The 17,134-nt window shown below is 55.8% G+C and overlaps 2 protein-coding genes across 2 annotated transcripts; both read left to right on the top strand.

Annotated features, from left to right (window-relative positions):
• Positions 1-34: 34 nt before the first annotated feature.
• Positions 35-8,714, top strand: LOC309887665 (disintegrin and metalloproteinase domain-containing protein 32-like; the record flags this gene model as incomplete). Its single annotated transcript, XM_082779573.1, has 20 exons — positions 35-80; positions 798-862; positions 1,140-1,201; positions 1,513-1,591; positions 1,903-1,979; positions 2,082-2,271; positions 2,674-2,745; positions 3,428-3,594; positions 3,810-3,891; positions 4,001-4,137; positions 4,548-4,722; positions 4,935-5,048; positions 5,385-5,583; positions 5,980-6,088; positions 6,563-6,746; positions 6,984-7,064; positions 7,641-7,761; positions 7,921-8,077; positions 8,507-8,539; positions 8,621-8,714. The coding sequence occupies 20 exons, from the start codon at positions 35-37 to the stop codon at positions 8,712-8,714; spliced, it is 2,244 nt and encodes a 747-aa protein (XP_082635699.1).
• An 83-nt stretch (positions 8,715-8,797) lies between these two features.
• LOC309887664 (disintegrin and metalloproteinase domain-containing protein 32-like) lies at positions 8,798-15,009 on the top strand (the record flags this gene model as incomplete). Its single annotated transcript, XM_082779572.1, has 18 exons — positions 8,798-8,824; positions 8,927-9,009; positions 9,088-9,166; positions 9,615-9,691; positions 9,815-9,989; positions 10,506-10,568; positions 10,814-10,885; positions 10,999-11,165; positions 11,287-11,368; positions 11,620-11,756; positions 11,863-12,043; positions 12,248-12,337; positions 12,795-12,993; positions 13,402-13,507; positions 13,819-14,002; positions 14,249-14,329; positions 14,467-14,575; positions 14,852-15,009. The coding sequence occupies 18 exons, from the start codon at positions 8,798-8,800 to the stop codon at positions 15,007-15,009; spliced, it is 2,070 nt and encodes a 689-aa protein (XP_082635698.1).
• Between the last annotated feature and the right edge of the window lie 2,125 nt (positions 15,010-17,134).

The following is a 17,134-nucleotide window of genomic DNA, read 5'->3' as shown; positions in this document are numbered from 1 at the left end:
CTCTCTGCGGGGCCGTTACCGGGCGGGGGGCGCCATGGGGCTGCGCCTGGCGCTGCTGGCTGCGATGCTGGCGGCGAGCCGTGAGTGGGGCCGGGGCTGTCCGGTGGGGCCGGGGCCGCCCCCGTGCTGCCCGGGGCTGCAGCCGTCTCGGGCCCGCCGGGAATGGTCCCTCCCGGCGTCGTGGTGGGGATGCTCAGTGGTGGTGGTGGTCCCCAGGGAGGGCCGGGGGCTCGTCTGCTGGGCTCTTCTCACCAAACGCTGAATCCGGCTTCTGGGGGTTTGGGGACTTCACCTGCTCCGGGTAACCCCCTCCTCGCTGGCACGGGGGTCCTGGGTTTTGACGACGTGCCAGGCACGTGAAGGGGCACAACACGGGCGGCTGTGCGTGGAGCGCAGCACACAGAGGAGCAGGAGCGCTGTGGAGCCTGCTGAAGTGGACGCTCACTGTACGGCAGCCAGCGGTGTTCGACTGGGCTCCCCGAGCCCCATTTCTGTTCCTGATGCAAGTTGGGTTGGGTTGGTTGAACTGGGGCTCGCTCTCATGCTCCCATCGTACCGTACTTACATTCCTGGGCTGCAGCAGGGCTGGGGTCCAGCACTGGTGTGTGCACATCCATTTGTTTTTTTTTTTTCTATGGAAGTGTCCAGAAAAAGCAGGGCTGGTATCCCTCTCCATGCCAGCCTACGGTTTGTAAAAGTGCCTCTCACACGTGCTCACAACTCCAGCTGTGGCTGCCAGGCACAACTGTAGTGGCATTCATCTGTGATTATAACTGAAAAACAAATTGTTTCTCTAGGCTCACAAATACCTTTGCACGTCACAGTTCCTCAGAGGTTACCCTCAAAAACAGCTGGAGAGACGGTACTGACACAGTTAAACTATTTAATGTTTGTGCATGTGTGTGCGAGTGGATATACTGGTGCAGGAATATGGGGTGTAACAGTCCTGGCGTGGCTGCTGCTGGGACAGTTTTGGGAAATGATGCTCTGCCTGCCCTGAAGTGTGTGTGTGGGGGGGGGTGACCAGATCTGCTGAGCTCCTGCAATTGTCCTCAGCGCTTGCAGCCTGCCCTCTGAGCTTGTTTTTCTGCGGTCCCTGTTCCTAATTCTTCCTTTCTCTGCTCTTCTGCACACACAAGGGCACGCTGTCCTACGTCCTCGCGATAGAGGGGAGGCCGTACACCATTCACCTGCAGCAGCAGTAAGTGCCCTGGTGCTGCCCCATCTGAGCACTGCTGGCTTGTGCGCTCCCACCGGAGGCTCCTCTGGCACGGGACGGTACCGGTCACCTGCAGAGGAGCGTGTTTGTGTGGCACGCACGCGAGTGCTGTGAGGGGCTGGAGCAGGACTGGAGGGATGCTTGTGCCTGTGGCAGCGGGTTTTGGATGTGCAAGGAGCCCCGGCACCATCGGTGTGGCAGTGCCTGCTGCAGGACCCAGCGCGAGCTTGAGAAGCTCCAAGTGAACACTCCTCAGAGTATTTTCAGAGGATTTTGCTGTATTTATGTTCTAGGTTCTTTTTACCTGATGATTTCAGGATTTACACATACAATGAGAAGGGATCTTTGTACTATGATTCACCCCAGATCAAGGTAGTGCTTTGTTCTTGCGTTGGATAAATTGCGGGGCAGCCTTGCTCTTTAGTATATGGGGAGATGTCACCCCTTACACAGAGGAGTGATGCTTCCCTCCTTTCTCCTGTCCTTCAGCAGAGCTGGGTGGGACAGGGCCGTGCTTTGTCATACGAGTGCCCTGTCCTCACACTGGGATAGTGTGTAGAGACTGGAGATTGTTTGCAGATACTTGAACCAAAGTGAGATTGAACAAAATCTTCATAGTGCTGTTGCCTGACAGAGCTGCCCCTGTGGTTCCCTTTGCTTCCCTTTGCTTTGCTGTGGTTTAGGGCGACTGCTTCTACCGCGGGTACATTGAGGGCGTCCCTGGCTCGGCGGTGACTCTCAGCACCTGCTCCGGGCTCAGGTACCGGGGCCGCCTGCGCTGCCGTGCCGGTGCCCGCGGCTCCCCACCCTCCCCGTCCCCTGCCGGGAGCCGGGGTTCCCAGCGGTGCCGTGCCCCTCGCAGGGGCTTGCTGCAGTTTGAGAACGCCAGCTACGGGATCGAGCCTCTGGTTAATTCACCTGCCTTCGAGCACTTCATTTATCACATGAGCAACGAGAGCCTGGCAGATTTCCTCTTGGCAAAGAGCCGCGCTGAGAGCGGGGCCCGGCCAGCAGTGCGGGAGGTCTCCTACAAAGCGCACACAACGCTGGAAGTGAGTGCTCTGATGGTGGCACTGATGGCAGCATCAGTTCTGGTGTCTCTTGGTCCATCAAAGAAATTAGCTTTTCTTACATATCATGACTCAAATGGAGAAATTAATTAACAACGGTGAACTTTTTTTTTTCTCTTTTCCAGTTACTGTCAAAGCACCACAGAGAGTTGGCACTCCATTTAATTTTGGAAAGGAATTTGGTAGGTTTGCACCAGTCAGTTCCTGTTCCGTATTTATTTCCTTGGCTCTGGATAGAGCTGCTGCAAAGCTTTGCCATGGTCTTTCACGTGGTCCTGCATGGCTTTGTGTGGGCTGTAGCTTCTGGCTGTGGTGAAAGGCCGTGATAACTCCACGTGCTTCAGCACGTCAGTAATCTAGGTACAACCTCATGTCATATTTCAGTACAACTACCTGGGTGCAGACAAATACGTTGTGACGCAGAAGATAGTTCAGATCATCAGCTCTCTCAGCAGTGTAAGTTTGAACTATTCTTTAAATACTGCAATAGAAATTTTGGGCTTTAATTTCAGCCTACTAACAGCTAGGTAGGTATTGGTAGGATTTGTCTAATTTTTGAGAAGATAATAATTAATTAAATGTGCTTTCTGAATACTGAATCTCATCTTTTTAGCTATTGATTTTTTAGTTTAGCCTGTCAGAAGCTCCAAGTTTCCCTAGGTCTTGTCTAGACGGGGTTAGGAGCTGTGGCAAGTAAGGTTTTATCCTTTGCTGTCCTCCACAAACACATGCTCTAACTCAGTGCTTCTCTCAAATAAATCAGTAGCTATGCCTAACATCACCTCGATACCATACTGTCCTCTAGTAGTTCCACTGAGGGGTGATCATGCATGTGTGCATGTGTCAGAAGCTACCACTGCTTTTTTCCCTGTGTCTGTCATAGGGGACTGTTTTTTGTTAGATCCTGCTTAATAAACACTTTTCTCTTCTCTTTTGGACACATTGCTATTTCTATATATATATATATATATATTTTTAATTCTCTGTACATTTCATTATACACATACACAACAGTAGATCAGTTGCCAACTGCTCCTGTCTATTTTCCTTAGGCAATGTGGCTACTAATAAGAATAAAAATTTACACAGGGCATGAAATGAAACACACGTGAGTAGCCATTTCCCGTTTACTTTCCAGATGTTCAGTTCTCTTAACATAACCATTACCCTGTCCTCCATGGAGGTCTGGATGGACAAGAATAAAATTCAGACAGGGTTGAATGGAGAAGAAGTGTTGATGCAGCTGCTGGAGTGGAAGATGACCAGCGCTGCTCTGCGGCCCTACGAAGTGCCCTATCTACTGCTGTAAGGATAGACGGTTGTTATTATTTCAGAGTAGACAGTAATGACCTGTAAAATTCATGAACTCTAGACTTTACTAGGGCTGAGATGCCTCTTGTGGAATTGAGGTGGGGATGCAGTGAGGAACAAACAAAAGCTCCCCCCTGCCCTGCGTGGCCTGGGGGCTTTGACCCGGAGCCGCTGAGGCTTGGAGGCCGGAGAGAGCTCCTGTGTTTCAGGTACCGGGACCGAGCTTCCTACGTGGGTGCGACCATTCCAGACAAGGCGTGCCAGAGGGATGCTGCGGGTGCGGTGGCCGTGGTACGAGGCCTGCGGCCGGGACCGAGCTGGCACCGTGGCCCTGGAGTGGCGCCGGGGCCGGGTGCCTGCGGGGCAGCGCCGCACCCAGCTCCTGGCTCTGCCCCCCCAGTACCAGCGCAGCGTGACCCTGGAGTCGTTCTCCGTCCTCCTGGCCCAGATGCTGGCCCGCAGCTTGGGCATGAGCTACGACAACAACAGGAGCTGCCACTGCCCCGGGCACATCTGCGTGATGAACTCGGAGGCGCTGTGAGTTCCTCGCGGCCTTCGTGGCCTTCACCTGCCAGAGGCGCAGGGCGTTGTGAGGAGGATGGCACGGCGTGCCTCGGGCGTGGGTGCCCTCCTGTCACAGGGTAACACAGAAATCTCTGCTGTTCTTGCTCTGGGAAAGGAAAAAAAGCATAAATAGCGATTCGATGGTTACATCGGAAAGCAAATCTTTTCTTTCCAAAAGCAAGATGTTTCTGAATGCTTCTCATCCTTACTGATAGCACATGTTAAAGTCAGGTTTGCCGATGAGATGAAAGACCCCTGGGGGCTGCTTATCCTGCCTCGTGTTCACCCACGAGCAAGTTCTCAAACTGAACAGAGATGTTAAGAAATGGAACGGCGGTGGATGTGTTGGCATGCACACAAGTAGGGATAATCCTTTGTTTTAGACGTGTCAGTGGGGCAAAGTCCTTTAGCAGCTGCAGCTTTGAAGACTTTGAGAACTTCCTCAAGCACAATCCAGAGTGCCCTTACATCAGGGTTGCCCGGAGGAACCCGCTCTCCAGAGCGGCCGTCTGCGGCAACGGCGTGATGGAGCATGGCGAGCAGTGCGACTGCGGCTCCGTGGCGGTGAGTGCGGGGCAGCGGGGGGCCAGGGTGTCCCCTGCCCTCAGGAACGGCCCCAGACATGGGCTGGAGGTGGTCCAGGGGTTCATAATGCAGCTCTGTGGCCATGCACAGAGATGCAGCTGTCCCCTTCCCTTGGGGCCCCTGAGGCGTGCTGTTTGTTAGGGGGATGGGGGCCAGGGCAGGCAGGTGAGGAGATGTGAAGCAGGGAAGGGTTCACGGTGTGCTTGCAGGCATGTGCGGTGGACAAATGCTGCACTTCCCAGTGCAAGCTCAAACCGGGCGTGAAGTGTTCCTCAGGACGGTGCTGTGAAAATTGCCAGGTAAGGCACGTTCATAATTATCAGCAGTTAAGGCTATTTTTGAGGTCTGGAGACGTAGTATTTACTGTAGTAGGACTATAAGCCAGCTTACTGGTTTTGCTGATGGTCACCTCCAAAAAACTTAACAATATTGGTGCCGCCTTTTGTCTTTAGCAAGATGAGCATTTTCCCTAGCATGCAATGTATGGACAAGATAGCATCCAGGGGATGGGGATGGGGCATGGGGGACCTGAGTGCCCAGCAGCGATCCTGGCACTGGGGACCTGTTGTAAAGGGTTCTTGCACCGATGGGTGCCTGAGGATGGAGAGAGGAACAATTTCTGCCTCTCTCTCCAGTTTAAAGCAAAGAACTCGCTGTGCCGCCCTCCTGCTGATGTGCAGTGCGATCTGGCCGAGTACTGCAACGGGTCCTCCGCGTCCTGCCCCCCCGATTTCTACGTGCAGGATGGGCACGACTGCGAGCACGGCACCGGGTACTGCTACAAGGGACGCTGCCAGTCTGCTGACCTGCAGTGCCGGAGGCTCTACGGGACAGGTAGCGGGGCGGCTCTGCTCTCGCTGGCACGGGCTGGGAATGCCTGTGCAGACTCAAATGCGTAGTGCTGGGCTTCCTGCACTTGTGGCGAGGGGAAAGGAATGGGCCATGGGAAGGTGATGGTTTACATGAGGATTTCAGGCTGAATGTTGGCACAGCCATACATCTAGGCAGAGAACAAGCCACAGAAATACCCAGATTTTGTGGACGGTCTCTGAGACTTTACCAGCAATTCCATTGTCTGCGAGGTCTGTCCTGCAACTCGAACGTGGGCAGATAGTGATATAGCCACTTTTTACTCCATCAGATACAAGAACTGATAAATGTTAAAGCCAACACAGGTATTCTAATCTGTATTACCCTCAGTTATAATCAGTATTATTTCCAAACTTCCAGGTGCCAAAAATGCTCCTTTGGCTTGTTATGAAGAAGTCAACAGCCAGCAGGATAGGTTTGGACACTGTGGTAATCACCCGAAGGATGGGTACCAGCCCTGCTCTTGGCTGTAGGTTTCAAGGGAGAGGGAAGTGTTTAACTAAGAACACGTGTTTAATTTGTGCCCCCCTTTACTGTTGATGCAAAGCGTAAAAATCTGTCAGAAGCTTCTTCAGTAGGGTTTTCTCCTGCATGGCTGCCTTTTCTTCCACTATTGGCTCTAGCTGTTCTTAAAAGAGATGGTGATGCCGGGCAGGTCTTGTCCTGATGGATAAGGGGCACGTAGGGGTGAGCAGAGCACTCTGTGGTGGGCATGACAAATGCTTACCCGTGGCATAACCCGAGGTGTGGGGGGGTACTGGAGACTGCAGGGGGTTGAGAAGCAACTTCATCGACTATCCAGCAGTACAAGCAGTCGGTGAGCTTGGGTGCTTATTTCATTTAAATCTCCCTCCCTGAATTGTGCACCTCAGTGCCTCCAGCATTGTGGTCAACCAGATGCTGTGCCCACTCTTCTAATTTACTGTGCTAATGATTTTTTTAGGAATCTGGGATGTGGAAAGCTAGTATGCACATACCCGAGTCGTATTCCCTTCACAAAAGTTAAGGGTGCCATCATTTATGCTCAAGTGCAAGAACATCTGTGTGTGTCTTTTGATTTTATGCGTGGACCAACAGTGCAAGATCCTCTCATGGTTAAAGATGGTACAAAATGTGGTCCTAGAAAGGTAAGAAATATTTTGAGAGCATGGAAATGACATACAATTATCACAACTGCAACAGTTTTAGAACTGCAACTGGTTGCAACTTTGCAGTATAATTTAGAGGTGGTTTGTACTTACATTTTTGGTAATTGATTTACTGATCATTGTTTGAACCTAAGAATCTTTTTTAGAGTAATGGCTAGCATGATGAAGAGTGATGGGAAAGTATCCAGCAGAATTTTTTTCTTTCTGCACTTCCAGGTGTGTGTGAATGGCACGTGCCAGCCACATTCAGTCCTGAAGTATGACTGCAATGTGAAGACTAAATGCTCTGGGCATGGAGTAAGTAACGGTGCTGTTAGGGTGGTCTTGTCATGTTGGCTGATATTGCTGAAGAAGAGAGAGGATCTTCTCATGTGCCTACAGTGGCTTGCTTGGGACTTGGCTAAACCTGTGATTTGGGCTAACACTCATTCTCCAAAATTGTTATGCAGCAACTGTGGGAGAAATTAAGTGAGAATACCTTATGTACTTTCCCTTCCAAGACCAAATATAAATGAGATGAGGGGATGTGGAGTACTTGCTTGTCTAGATTAGCAGAAAACTGGAAAAGGGGTAACTAAAGAGGATTTAACTGCACGTAATTGAAATAGTGTTGGAAATGACCAGTGTATTTGTGCGAGGTAAGAGGCAGCCTGGGGAGCAGTGGAGCAGGACATGGAGGAAGCCCAGTCAGGGGTGTCCAGCAGCAGTGCCAAGTGGCACTGGTGTCTGGCTGTGACCCCAGCACGGGGCTTGCACTGGTCTGCGTGTGGGAAGGAGTGGGTATGAAAACGGTGCTATTGAAAGCTTCGCAGTGCTCCTTAGTACAAGTTCTTACAGGTGGGGAATGTTTTCTTCCCACCCTGATGTTTGCAGGTCTGCAATAACAGAAGGAACTGCCACTGCAGCCCGGGCTGGTACCCGCCCCAGTGCAGGATTCGGGGACCTTCGATAGGCGGCAGCATCAACAGCGGGCAGCAGCTGTGGGGCCGTGACGGTGAGTCCTGCGTGGCAGCTCCAGGTGCCCAGTGGTTTTACCGGGGGCAGTGGCTGCCCCCATGGTCCCAGAAACAGCCTCGTCGGTCTTATGACAGAGCAGACGCCCTTGGCGTCGCCTGGCCCTTACCCGGAGGTGTGCCTGTGGTTCTCTCCCTAGATGCTGTCACAAAAAGCTTTCCTAAGGGCACACTGAAAAGTTGGCTGCTGCTGCTCCTCTGCATCATCGTCCCCATCCTTGTTGGCTGCATCATCCTGATTAAAAAGTGGACCCAGCTGATGAGGCGCTGTGCGAGGAACGCATCGCAAAGTGATGGGTAAGTTAATGGTGTTTGGTTACTGTGAGTCCCCCGTTCTGGGTGGGGGAGATAGGCAGGGGGTTGTGGCAGCGAGGGGTTTGGGGACGCATTCTGTCCAGGTGTGAAGGAGAGTGGGTGGGAGAGAGCCTGGGCATGTGGGGAGCAGGGGGAAGCAGCGCTGGGTCAGGACACAGAGCGATTGTCCTCCACCCATCCCTCGAAGTACTTGCACGCCTCCCAGAGGGGTGCAGGCATGCTCCTCAGGGGTTACTTGTGCAAGCAGTGACACGTTCCCGACTGACCTCGCTCTCCCAAAACACCGGGCCCTCTGGCAGGGCTCACACGTGCATGGTGGGCGCGCCTTTCGGGGAAACGTGCCCCGGGGGGCCCGCGGGGCGCAGCCAGCAGCGGGTGCCCGGCGCCCTCACGCCCGCCCCGCGCCCCCAGGTCGGAGGCCAGCAGCCAGCGCAGCTGGGAGAGGTGAGAGCGAGCCCCGCGCCCTGCGGGCGGTGCGGAGCCCAGCGGGGCCGGGGCTGAGCCGCCCCCCTGCGCTCCCCGCAGCACCACCACCGAGGACAGCGTCTGCGAAGCGGAGCCGGAGCCGGAGCCGGGGCCGGGGCCGGGGCCGGAGCGTCCGTCGGAGCGGGGGCCGTGACGGGGCGGGCAATAAAGGCGCTGGGTGCAGCCGCGAGTCCGCGCCTCTCTCGGGGCCGTTGGCGGCGGCCGTTGGCGGCGGCGATGCGGGCGCTGGTGGTGCTGGTGGTGGTACTGGTGGTGCTGGTGGTGCTGGTGGTGGCGCTGGGGCTGCCGGCGCGGGGCCTCGGCCCCGGGGGAGCGGTGCCCGGGCAGCCCCGGTCCCCGGCGCAGCGCCGCCGCCAAGCCCCGCAGCGCGCCCGTGCCTACAGCATCCCCATCGCGGGCACCCCCCGCACCGTGCGCCTGCGGCAGCAGTGAGTGGGGGCACGGCCGCGGGGCGCTGCGGGGCACCGAGCGGGGACCCCAGGGCTCCGTCTGTGCTCTGTGCGCAGAGTGTTTCTGCCAGAGGACCTCCGGATTTATACGGACGGCCGAGGGGGGCTGGCGAAATCCGAGCTGGCGCGTGTGGAGGTACGATATGCCCTGTGTGCCGCGCGATTTTGGGAGCAGTGCTTGCTGCTGAGGTACACCTGAAGAAGCGTGCGGTGAGGTTTCCTTCTGCAGGGATGCTCTGTAGACCTTTTGCTCGCCTCGGGCACTGATCTGCTCCGGGCAGCCCTGGTGAGGGTGTGCATCAGCTCACACCCTGCTGCAGCCATCACGAGTTCCCAGGGACGGTGAGGAGCTGATGAAGGGACGAAGACCGAGCGGTGGTCAGTGCAGGTGTCTGCTCCCAGGGGAGCCCGCAGTGCCGTGCTGCTCCCACGTGCTCTGCGTGCTCCCACTGGGAGCCCGTCCTCTGCAGGGACGGGGACCATGGCACAGGTAGCAGCAAGGTCTGGCGCCTTGCACGCTGCCACACGCTCCAGGTCTCGAGGGAGGAGGCACCACACCGCAGACACGGCTTTACTCCTTCCAGCGTGACTGCTTCTACGAAGGCTATGTGGAGGGTTTCCCAGTGTCGCTCGTGGCACTTAGCACCTGCTCTGGACTGAGGTAAGCCTCGGGCTGCCTTTGCCCTGCGGCACAGCCACTAGCAAGAGCACCAGGCTCTGTTGGTACCAGTGGTGCTGGGCTGCTGGAGGAGCCATTCCTGCCGCTCGTGCCTTTGCCTTGCAGTGGGGTCCTGCAGCTCGCAAATACCAGCTATGGGATCAGGCCTTTGGAGGCTGCAGCTGGGTATCAGCACCTCGTTTATCAAACGCGTAATGAAAATGTAGAGACACCATTTGTAGAAAACAGCTCCCTTGCCTGGGCTGCAGAGGTGTCACCAGAGCCGTGGGAAGGAGCAGCAGTGAGTATGCCTCGAGGCCGTGGGGTTTTGGTGCAGTCGTAGCAGTAGGCCCTGGAAATCTTTAGCTGAAGGGTGCCTCAGTTTGTGTAGTAGCATTTGTTCCTGTGTGCATTTGGTACATCCAATGCTAAAGGGCTTTGTGACTCACCGGAGCTAAGGACAAGGTCAGCAGGGGGGTCTGATGGCAGCGCAGGCTCAGCCTGGGTGAGTGGGATGGGGTTTCCTTGCAGCTGCAAGGAGTTCTGCAAACTTCTGTTGCTGTGAATACAGCCTGAATCTGTGGCTGATGTTATTGTGTTGTGGATTGTGGAAGGAATGCTTTCCTAGAAGTTTGGTACTGTTTGTCCTACAGCTCCAAATCATTGTGGATCCCATTAACTGACTGTGGAACTAAATGTCTCTTCTGCAAGTTGATACAAATTGCAGAGGCTAGTCTCTCTGGGTAATTTTTGGGGGGTATTTTTGTTGCTGTTTAGTTTGCTGTGGTTTGGTTTGGGTTTATATTTCCTTAAGGGCAAGGAAGCTGTCCACAGATCCCCACGATATCTGGAAATGCATGTAGTTTTGGACAAAGCTCTGGTGAGTCTTTGCATCCTCTCCATCATAAATTGTTTTCTCTATGAAAAAACTCTGCAACAATTTCAGAACTTCACAGAACATCAAGGGAAGCATGCATGGGGCTTGACAGTCCCCATGAAATGGAAACTAACTCCCTTGGGCATGGATAATAATATGTTATGGCAGGAGCTGCAGTGAGCCCTGGGGAGCTAGTCCTGCTGCCTCACACAGTGCACTCAGATGCTCCTGTGTCTGTTGTCTTTCAGTATGACTACATGGGAGCAGACAAGGATGCAGTGACAGCCAAGATAGTCCAGCTTTTCAGCTACGTGAACAGTGTGAGTTGCTTTTGGTTGTTTGTGGCAAATGTGTTGCAGTGGTAAGGAAAAGCAAGCGGGGAACTGTTGAGCAGCTGGGCTCTGGACCAGCCGTGGTGTCTGTCTGCTTCCAGATGTTTTCACGCCTCAATCTGACGATAGCGCTCTCTTCACTGGAGCTTTGGACAGAAAAGAACAAAATTCCTACCATGGGAGATGCTGAGGAGTTGCTGCAGAGATTTTTGCAGTGGAAAAACATACATCGTGTTCTGCGGCTCCAGGACATAACATTCTTATTCGTGTAAGAAGGGGCTGGCTGTGATAGCTGGCATGGGGATGAGAGGAGTAGGACGGTGTCAATACAGAGGCATGAGCATACACATGAGCAGCATGTGTAGGGCTCAGTCTGCGCTGTTCCTCAGCTACAGGGAGCAGTCCCCTTCCACGGGGGCATCTTCTGCGAAGAAGCTGTGTCTCAAGAACCACGCTGGAGGGGTTGCCTTGGTACGCAGCCTGTCTGTTTGTACCCCTAGCCTCCCGTGTGTTGGCACGGTGCTGAGCTGTGCCTCCAGGTGAGCCCATGCCTACCCAAAGGGCGAGGAACGCCGGCAGCACTCCGTAGGGCACGGAGCCCCTGGGGGTGATGGAGCAGGGACCCCAGGGCTGTCAGTGCCTCGCAGCCCACCGGAGCCCCAGAGCAGAGTGAGTTTGCTGCAAGGACAGCGCTCTGAGGTCTGCCTGTGTTGCCCTCGCAGTACCGAAGCACTATGACGCTGGAGGCATTCTCAGTCGTCGTGGCCCAGCTGCTGGGGCTCAGCCTAGGGATGGTGTACGACGACCCCGGGAGCTGTCACTGCGCGGGAGCTGCCTGCATAATGCAACCCAGTGCGGTGTAAGGCTCCCCGTCCTTGCAGCATGCCCGGGGTTTGCAGGGTGAAGCCCCAAGCGCTCTGTCCGTGCCGCCCATGTGGGCGCCAGCCTTGTCCTCTGGCTTACAGGCACTCGGCTGGCACCAAAGCCTTCAGCAGCTGCAGCATAAGAGACTTCCAGCGTTTTCTTGCCACTGGAGAAGGGCAGTGCCTGTTGAACAGGCCAACGATGGACGTGTCGTATAAAGCTCCTGTGTGCGGCAACAAAGTGGTGGAGCCAGGAGAGGCTTGTGACTGCGGGTCGGCAGAGGTTAGTTGTGAGCCTCGGTACAGTAGAAAAGAGCCATGTCCCGTGCCCCCGGGGGGAGAGCTCTCCAAAGAGGGGTGTGAATCTCATGCCTCATCAGGAGGCTGCAGACAGCCACTGCTGAGGGGAAGCCCGAGCTCTCTGCTGAGCTCCTGTACCCACAGGAGGGGCGTGAGCTCTCCTGACTGCCTGTGCTGGTGCCTCCAGGAGTGCCGGCGCGATCTCTGTTGTACTGTGGGGTGCAAAAGGAGGAAAGGGGTGCAGTGCCTGTCGGGCCCGTGCTGCTGGAAGTGCAAGGTAAGCTGTGCAGCAGCAGTGGGAACACTCAGGAATAGCCTTTGCATGTGCAGGGCATGTGCAATGGGACTTGGTGGGGACAAGTGGCTGCGTTTCCAGCTGCGAGTACTGGCTGCTCTGCTGTGAGGGGTCGGAGAGCACAGGTGAGTGAAGTGAGCTGTGTGACGTGGTGGTGCCGGTGAAGTGCCTTTGTGTCAAGAAGGTGCTTTAAGGAGCAGGTACCATGCCTTCTCCTGAAGTACCGAGATGAAGGATATGCCAACTGTACGGACATATGTTAATGTTGCGGGGGTAAACCTGGTTAGTGGAGAGCTTTGAAATTGTGTGGGTAGATTTTTCCCAATCCTGATCTAAACTGTAAAGCCAATATTTGCTTTGCCCTAAGAGGAGATCTGTTCTGTTGTCTGTGAGTGCATGTGCTATGCAAAGCTCCTCTTGTTCTGCCTCTTCCCACCAGTTTGCAAAAAGCGGCACGTTGTGTAGAACCAGCTCTGAGGATGAGTGTGAGCTGAAGGAATATTGCAACGGCACCTCTGGGGAGTGCACGGCCAACCAGTGGGTGATGGACGGGCATCCCTGCAGCAGGAACACCGCCTTCTGCTACAGAGGAGCTTGCCAGACAGCTGACAAGCAGTGTCAGGACATCTTCGGCAAAGGTAAGGGCTGCAGGGGGGCTGTTTGTTGTGCGTGAAATGTAAGGCTGTGGACAAGAATCATCAAAACAGGAAACCCTGGCAGCCCAGCCTGTGTGCAGGCAAAAACAGGCAGCAAGAGTGGAAGAAAACGTGTGTTGGGAGGTCTCTTGACTTCAGCCTTGTAGCACAGAGCTGACGGGCAGGCTGTGGTGGGGCTGGGTGGCAGCTGCAGCACCGCACAGCAGCAGCAGGCTGTTGGGAGCACGGCGAGGTGAGCACTGTGTCCAGGCTCCTGCACGGCCATGGCACCCAGTGCCTGTGAGAGCCAGCAGCCCTCAGCATCATCGGGTGGCCCCGGCAGTGATGTCCAGCCCTGAGGTGGAGAGAGAGGCCTTTTGCCAGTCTGTGAGTGATGCTATGTGTTTGCAGGCGCCAAAAATGGACCCTTGGCCTGCTACGAGGAAATTAATGGCCAAAGGGACAGAATGGGACATTGCGGCTCCAACCACAGCGGGTACCAGAGCTGTGCATGGAAGTAAGTGCTGTAGGAACCCCAGGGGCCTCTGTCTAGGTCCGTGGCGGCAGGGAGCCCGGCTGCACTGCAGGGCAGGACGGGAGCACACGGACGCGTCGCCCTCGGCACCGGGGAGGAGCGCACTGCCCTGGGGTGCGTGGGCTGCCAGGCAGATGAGAGAAGGGCACGTGGCAGATGTAAGCATGCCGTGTCCGTGTGCTGCAAATCGGCTGTTTGGGATCTGTTCTCCAAGCCCTCGGTGCAACCGATGGAGAGGAACAGAAGGGTGAAGGTGTCTTGTGTGAAGTCCTCTGCTCTCCATGCCTTTGCAGGGATCTCCAGTGCGGGAAGCTCATCTGCGAGTATCCAGGTAACGTGCCTTTCACCAAGGAGAAGGCTGCGGTGATCTACACGCGGGTGCAGAACATGCTGTGCATCACGCTGGACTACATGAGGCCTCCCGCAGCGAGGGACCCGATGCTGGTGAAGGATGGCACTGTCTGTGGCGACCACAAGGTGACGTGCCGTGGCTCTTAGGAAAGGAGGACTTGCAGGAAGTGTTTCTGCAGTAGTGGTGTCAGAGACCCACGGGCAGTCAGTGGCTTTTCCTGTGGTTGCATCCTGAAGGGGTTGGGGTTGGTGCATGGATTGTGCGAACCCCATCGCACGGGGTCAGGCTGGAAACCCATGTCTGTCCCGAGCAGGAGATGGGTGTTACTGCCTGCTGCGTGCTGTCTGCTGACCCCTACGTTTGTGTTTCAGATCTGCATGAATCAGAAGTGTGTGTCTGCTGCTGTCTTGAAGTATGATTGTGACATAAAGAAAAAATGCAACAATCATGGGGTAAGTTACAGTGCCGCATGTCCTTGTTTTTTTTGGACCATCTCGCTCTCCCAAGATGCGCCTTGCAAAAGCAAGGAAATGTGTTCGTGATCTTTTGTAGCCAACAGAAATCATTTCTCTCCCTCTCTGTCGCACAGGTGTGCAATAACAAAGGGACTTGCCATTGCCACGCTGGCTGGAAGCCACCGAACTGCCGGGAGAAAGCAGGGAAGCAGGGAGGGAGCAAAGACAGCCCGCTCAGCGCCGGTGAGCAGCGAGGGCAACGACCCTCTGGGCTGTGGGAAAGGAGAAAAGAAAAAGGGCAGGAGTTGGAGCGGAATAACAGAATTACGGGCTGTTGAGGTGGGAAGGGACCTCTGCAGGTCTTCTCCAGCATCCTTGCTCAAGCAGGGCCACCTAGGCCCACTCGCCCAGGCCCAGGTTGCTGCCGTTCCCTTTCTGGCCGTGGCTCGCACGGGGGGAGCCTTGCTGTCCCGAGAAGTGCGCTGCTGTGGGCTGAAGGAGGTTGTTCCCTGTGCCTAGATGAAGTAGGCCTGCAGAACAAGGACCCGCTGAAGATGTGGCTGCTTCTCACCTTCTGCCTCTTTGTGCCCGTCCTCATTGGGGTCATCCTCTTGGTGGTGAAGAGAAAGGAGCTGAGGCAGTGTCTCTACACAGAGCAGCTGGAAATAGATGAGTAAGTCTGCTCCCCTCACCTCGGGCTCAGATGCAGTTGTAGGTGACAGTAAAGGGAGAGCCTGGACCTGCACCCTTGCCATGCGGTGTGCACGAGGGGGAGAGAGGAGAGGGGAGGCAGTGCTGTTGGGCTTGGTGACTGGGGGCAACTCCCTGCTCCCACCCTAGGTTTGAAGATAAAGAAAGCACTGAGGAGGAGGGGAGCGTGTTGGATGCGTAGCAAAATAGCTGGAGAGGACTTTAAAGGTAAGTCGTTGCCAAAGTCACCCAAGTTTTGTGCCGATGTTGTAAACAGTCTGCATGCAGTGGCACAGCTGGCAGTGGAAACCAGAGAACAGGAGCAGTCTGTGTGCCTCTGCACCAGCAGGTAGGGGGTGTTAGGGGGAGCGTCAGGGCAAGGGCACTGCAGGTGGCCCAGGCATCACTGTGGAGGGCAGGCGGCAGGTTCCTGGCTGCTGGCAGTTCCTGCAGCACATCGGCACCCAGGCACCAACAGACGTGGCCAGGGAGGTCGCAGGAGCTGGAGAGGGCAGTCACGAGGCGGTAGGCGGTCAAATGTCCTTGGGACGTGGCTGCGGGTGACAGCCAGGAGGTGACGAACTCCCGTGTGACGGAGCGGAGAGGCTTGGAGGCGCTCCCTGGGATGGGAGCGGGTGCACGGTGGGGCAGCTGCTGCAGCTCACGGCGAGTCTCAGGGTGGTGCCGTGCCACACACGGGGGGCAGGCAGGGTCTGGGGGGCTGTGGTCACTGCGTGAGGGGCTGGCGGGGACTAACGGGCATCCCTGTTGTGTGCTTGGCAGCTGCCTGCAGGGCTCTGGACTTTGGGGAGCACTGGAAGGAAGATGCAGCAGCGCAGCACACAGAGACATTTGTGGTCCCAGGTTTGGGATGTAACCCACAACAGCCACGTGGCCCCCCAGGGGCTGTGTGCGGGGGGTGTTGAAGCCTGTCTGAGGGATGCTAAGTCTGTAGTTTGTGTTTTTTTGTGTGTTGTTCAATAAAAGGTGTTTCTGATGCCTGAGTCCTGTGATCCCTGCGGAGCAATGCCTTGCCAGGAGGGCCAGGGAGGGCAAGGGGACTGTGCCTTTCAGAGGCTGCCCAGAGGGGGGCTCTGAGTGCTGTGTGTGTGCAGCTGTGCTTCGCCCAGGGAGGAACAACGAGGAGCAGGCCTGGAGAGCAGACACTGCTGTTGCTGCAGCCCTTTTTGCTGTGCTGCAATGGCACCGGCACCTGCGGGATGGAGGGAGGGGAGGGGGGGACTGATCTGCGGGGGGACAAAGGCAGCACCACACTGAAATGTGATTTTCAGCAGCCTCCTCTGCAGGGTCTCGTTTGGCCTACTTTCATCCATCTCCGGCCAGACAGTGGCACAAGCCACCCGATGGGCAGGGAGTTTTGGTGCTGTGCAGGACAGTTAGGTCAGAAACCCTCAGACCCTCATCACAAGGACGTCTAATCCCCCTCTGTCAGCTCTGACTCCCCTGGGGCTGGGTGTGTGCAGCCCTGGGGAGAGCACGGGGAGCCCACGGTGCAGGCACAATTAAAGCCATCATTAGAATCTTGTGCTTTGTTTGGCAATGGGAATTTAATGACAACCTCAGCTCACGCTCAGTCATTAGGGAGTTAGCTGGAAATGCAGATAAATCCTCAGCTGACATGAAATGTGGATTAGGGAGTTTTACTCCCTGCCATGCAGCACTTACTTTGTGGCAGCAGCTTCAGTTGTGGCTCCCATTAATTTATTTTGGCTGCACTGGGCATATTATTAGCACGTAAATCAGCAGCACCTTATGCAAGCACGGGGCTCGGGATGCAGTTGATGCCTGATGGAGCATACATCGCTCCTGCGGGGACAAGGCGCTTGGAGCCCCTGCTCGGGGGGGTCACCAGCCGGGTGCAGACCCTGCCGTGAGCCATGGGCAGCAGCCACCAGCGCTGCTGAGGAGATCTCAGGCTGGGGGGGCAGCCCACAGCCCCCTCCTGCAGCAAGGAGCCTTCCCCGAGCCCGCTCCAGAGGTGGATGCTGACGAGGACGGGGCTCGGCGCTTGCTCCACGACATTGGCTTATCAGCAACCTTTAATCGTGTTTGCTCGACCCCTCTGGCCGCAGGCGGCCGGGGCCTCACCTG

Source organism: Aythya marila (assembly GCF_965140915.1).
Source record: "Aythya marila genome assembly, chromosome: 26".
Classification (NCBI taxonomy): domain Eukaryota; kingdom Metazoa; phylum Chordata; class Aves; order Anseriformes; family Anatidae; genus Aythya; species Aythya marila.
The sequence above is the reverse complement of the archived record's forward strand: the minus strand, read 5'-3'. Positions and strand labels throughout refer to the sequence as shown.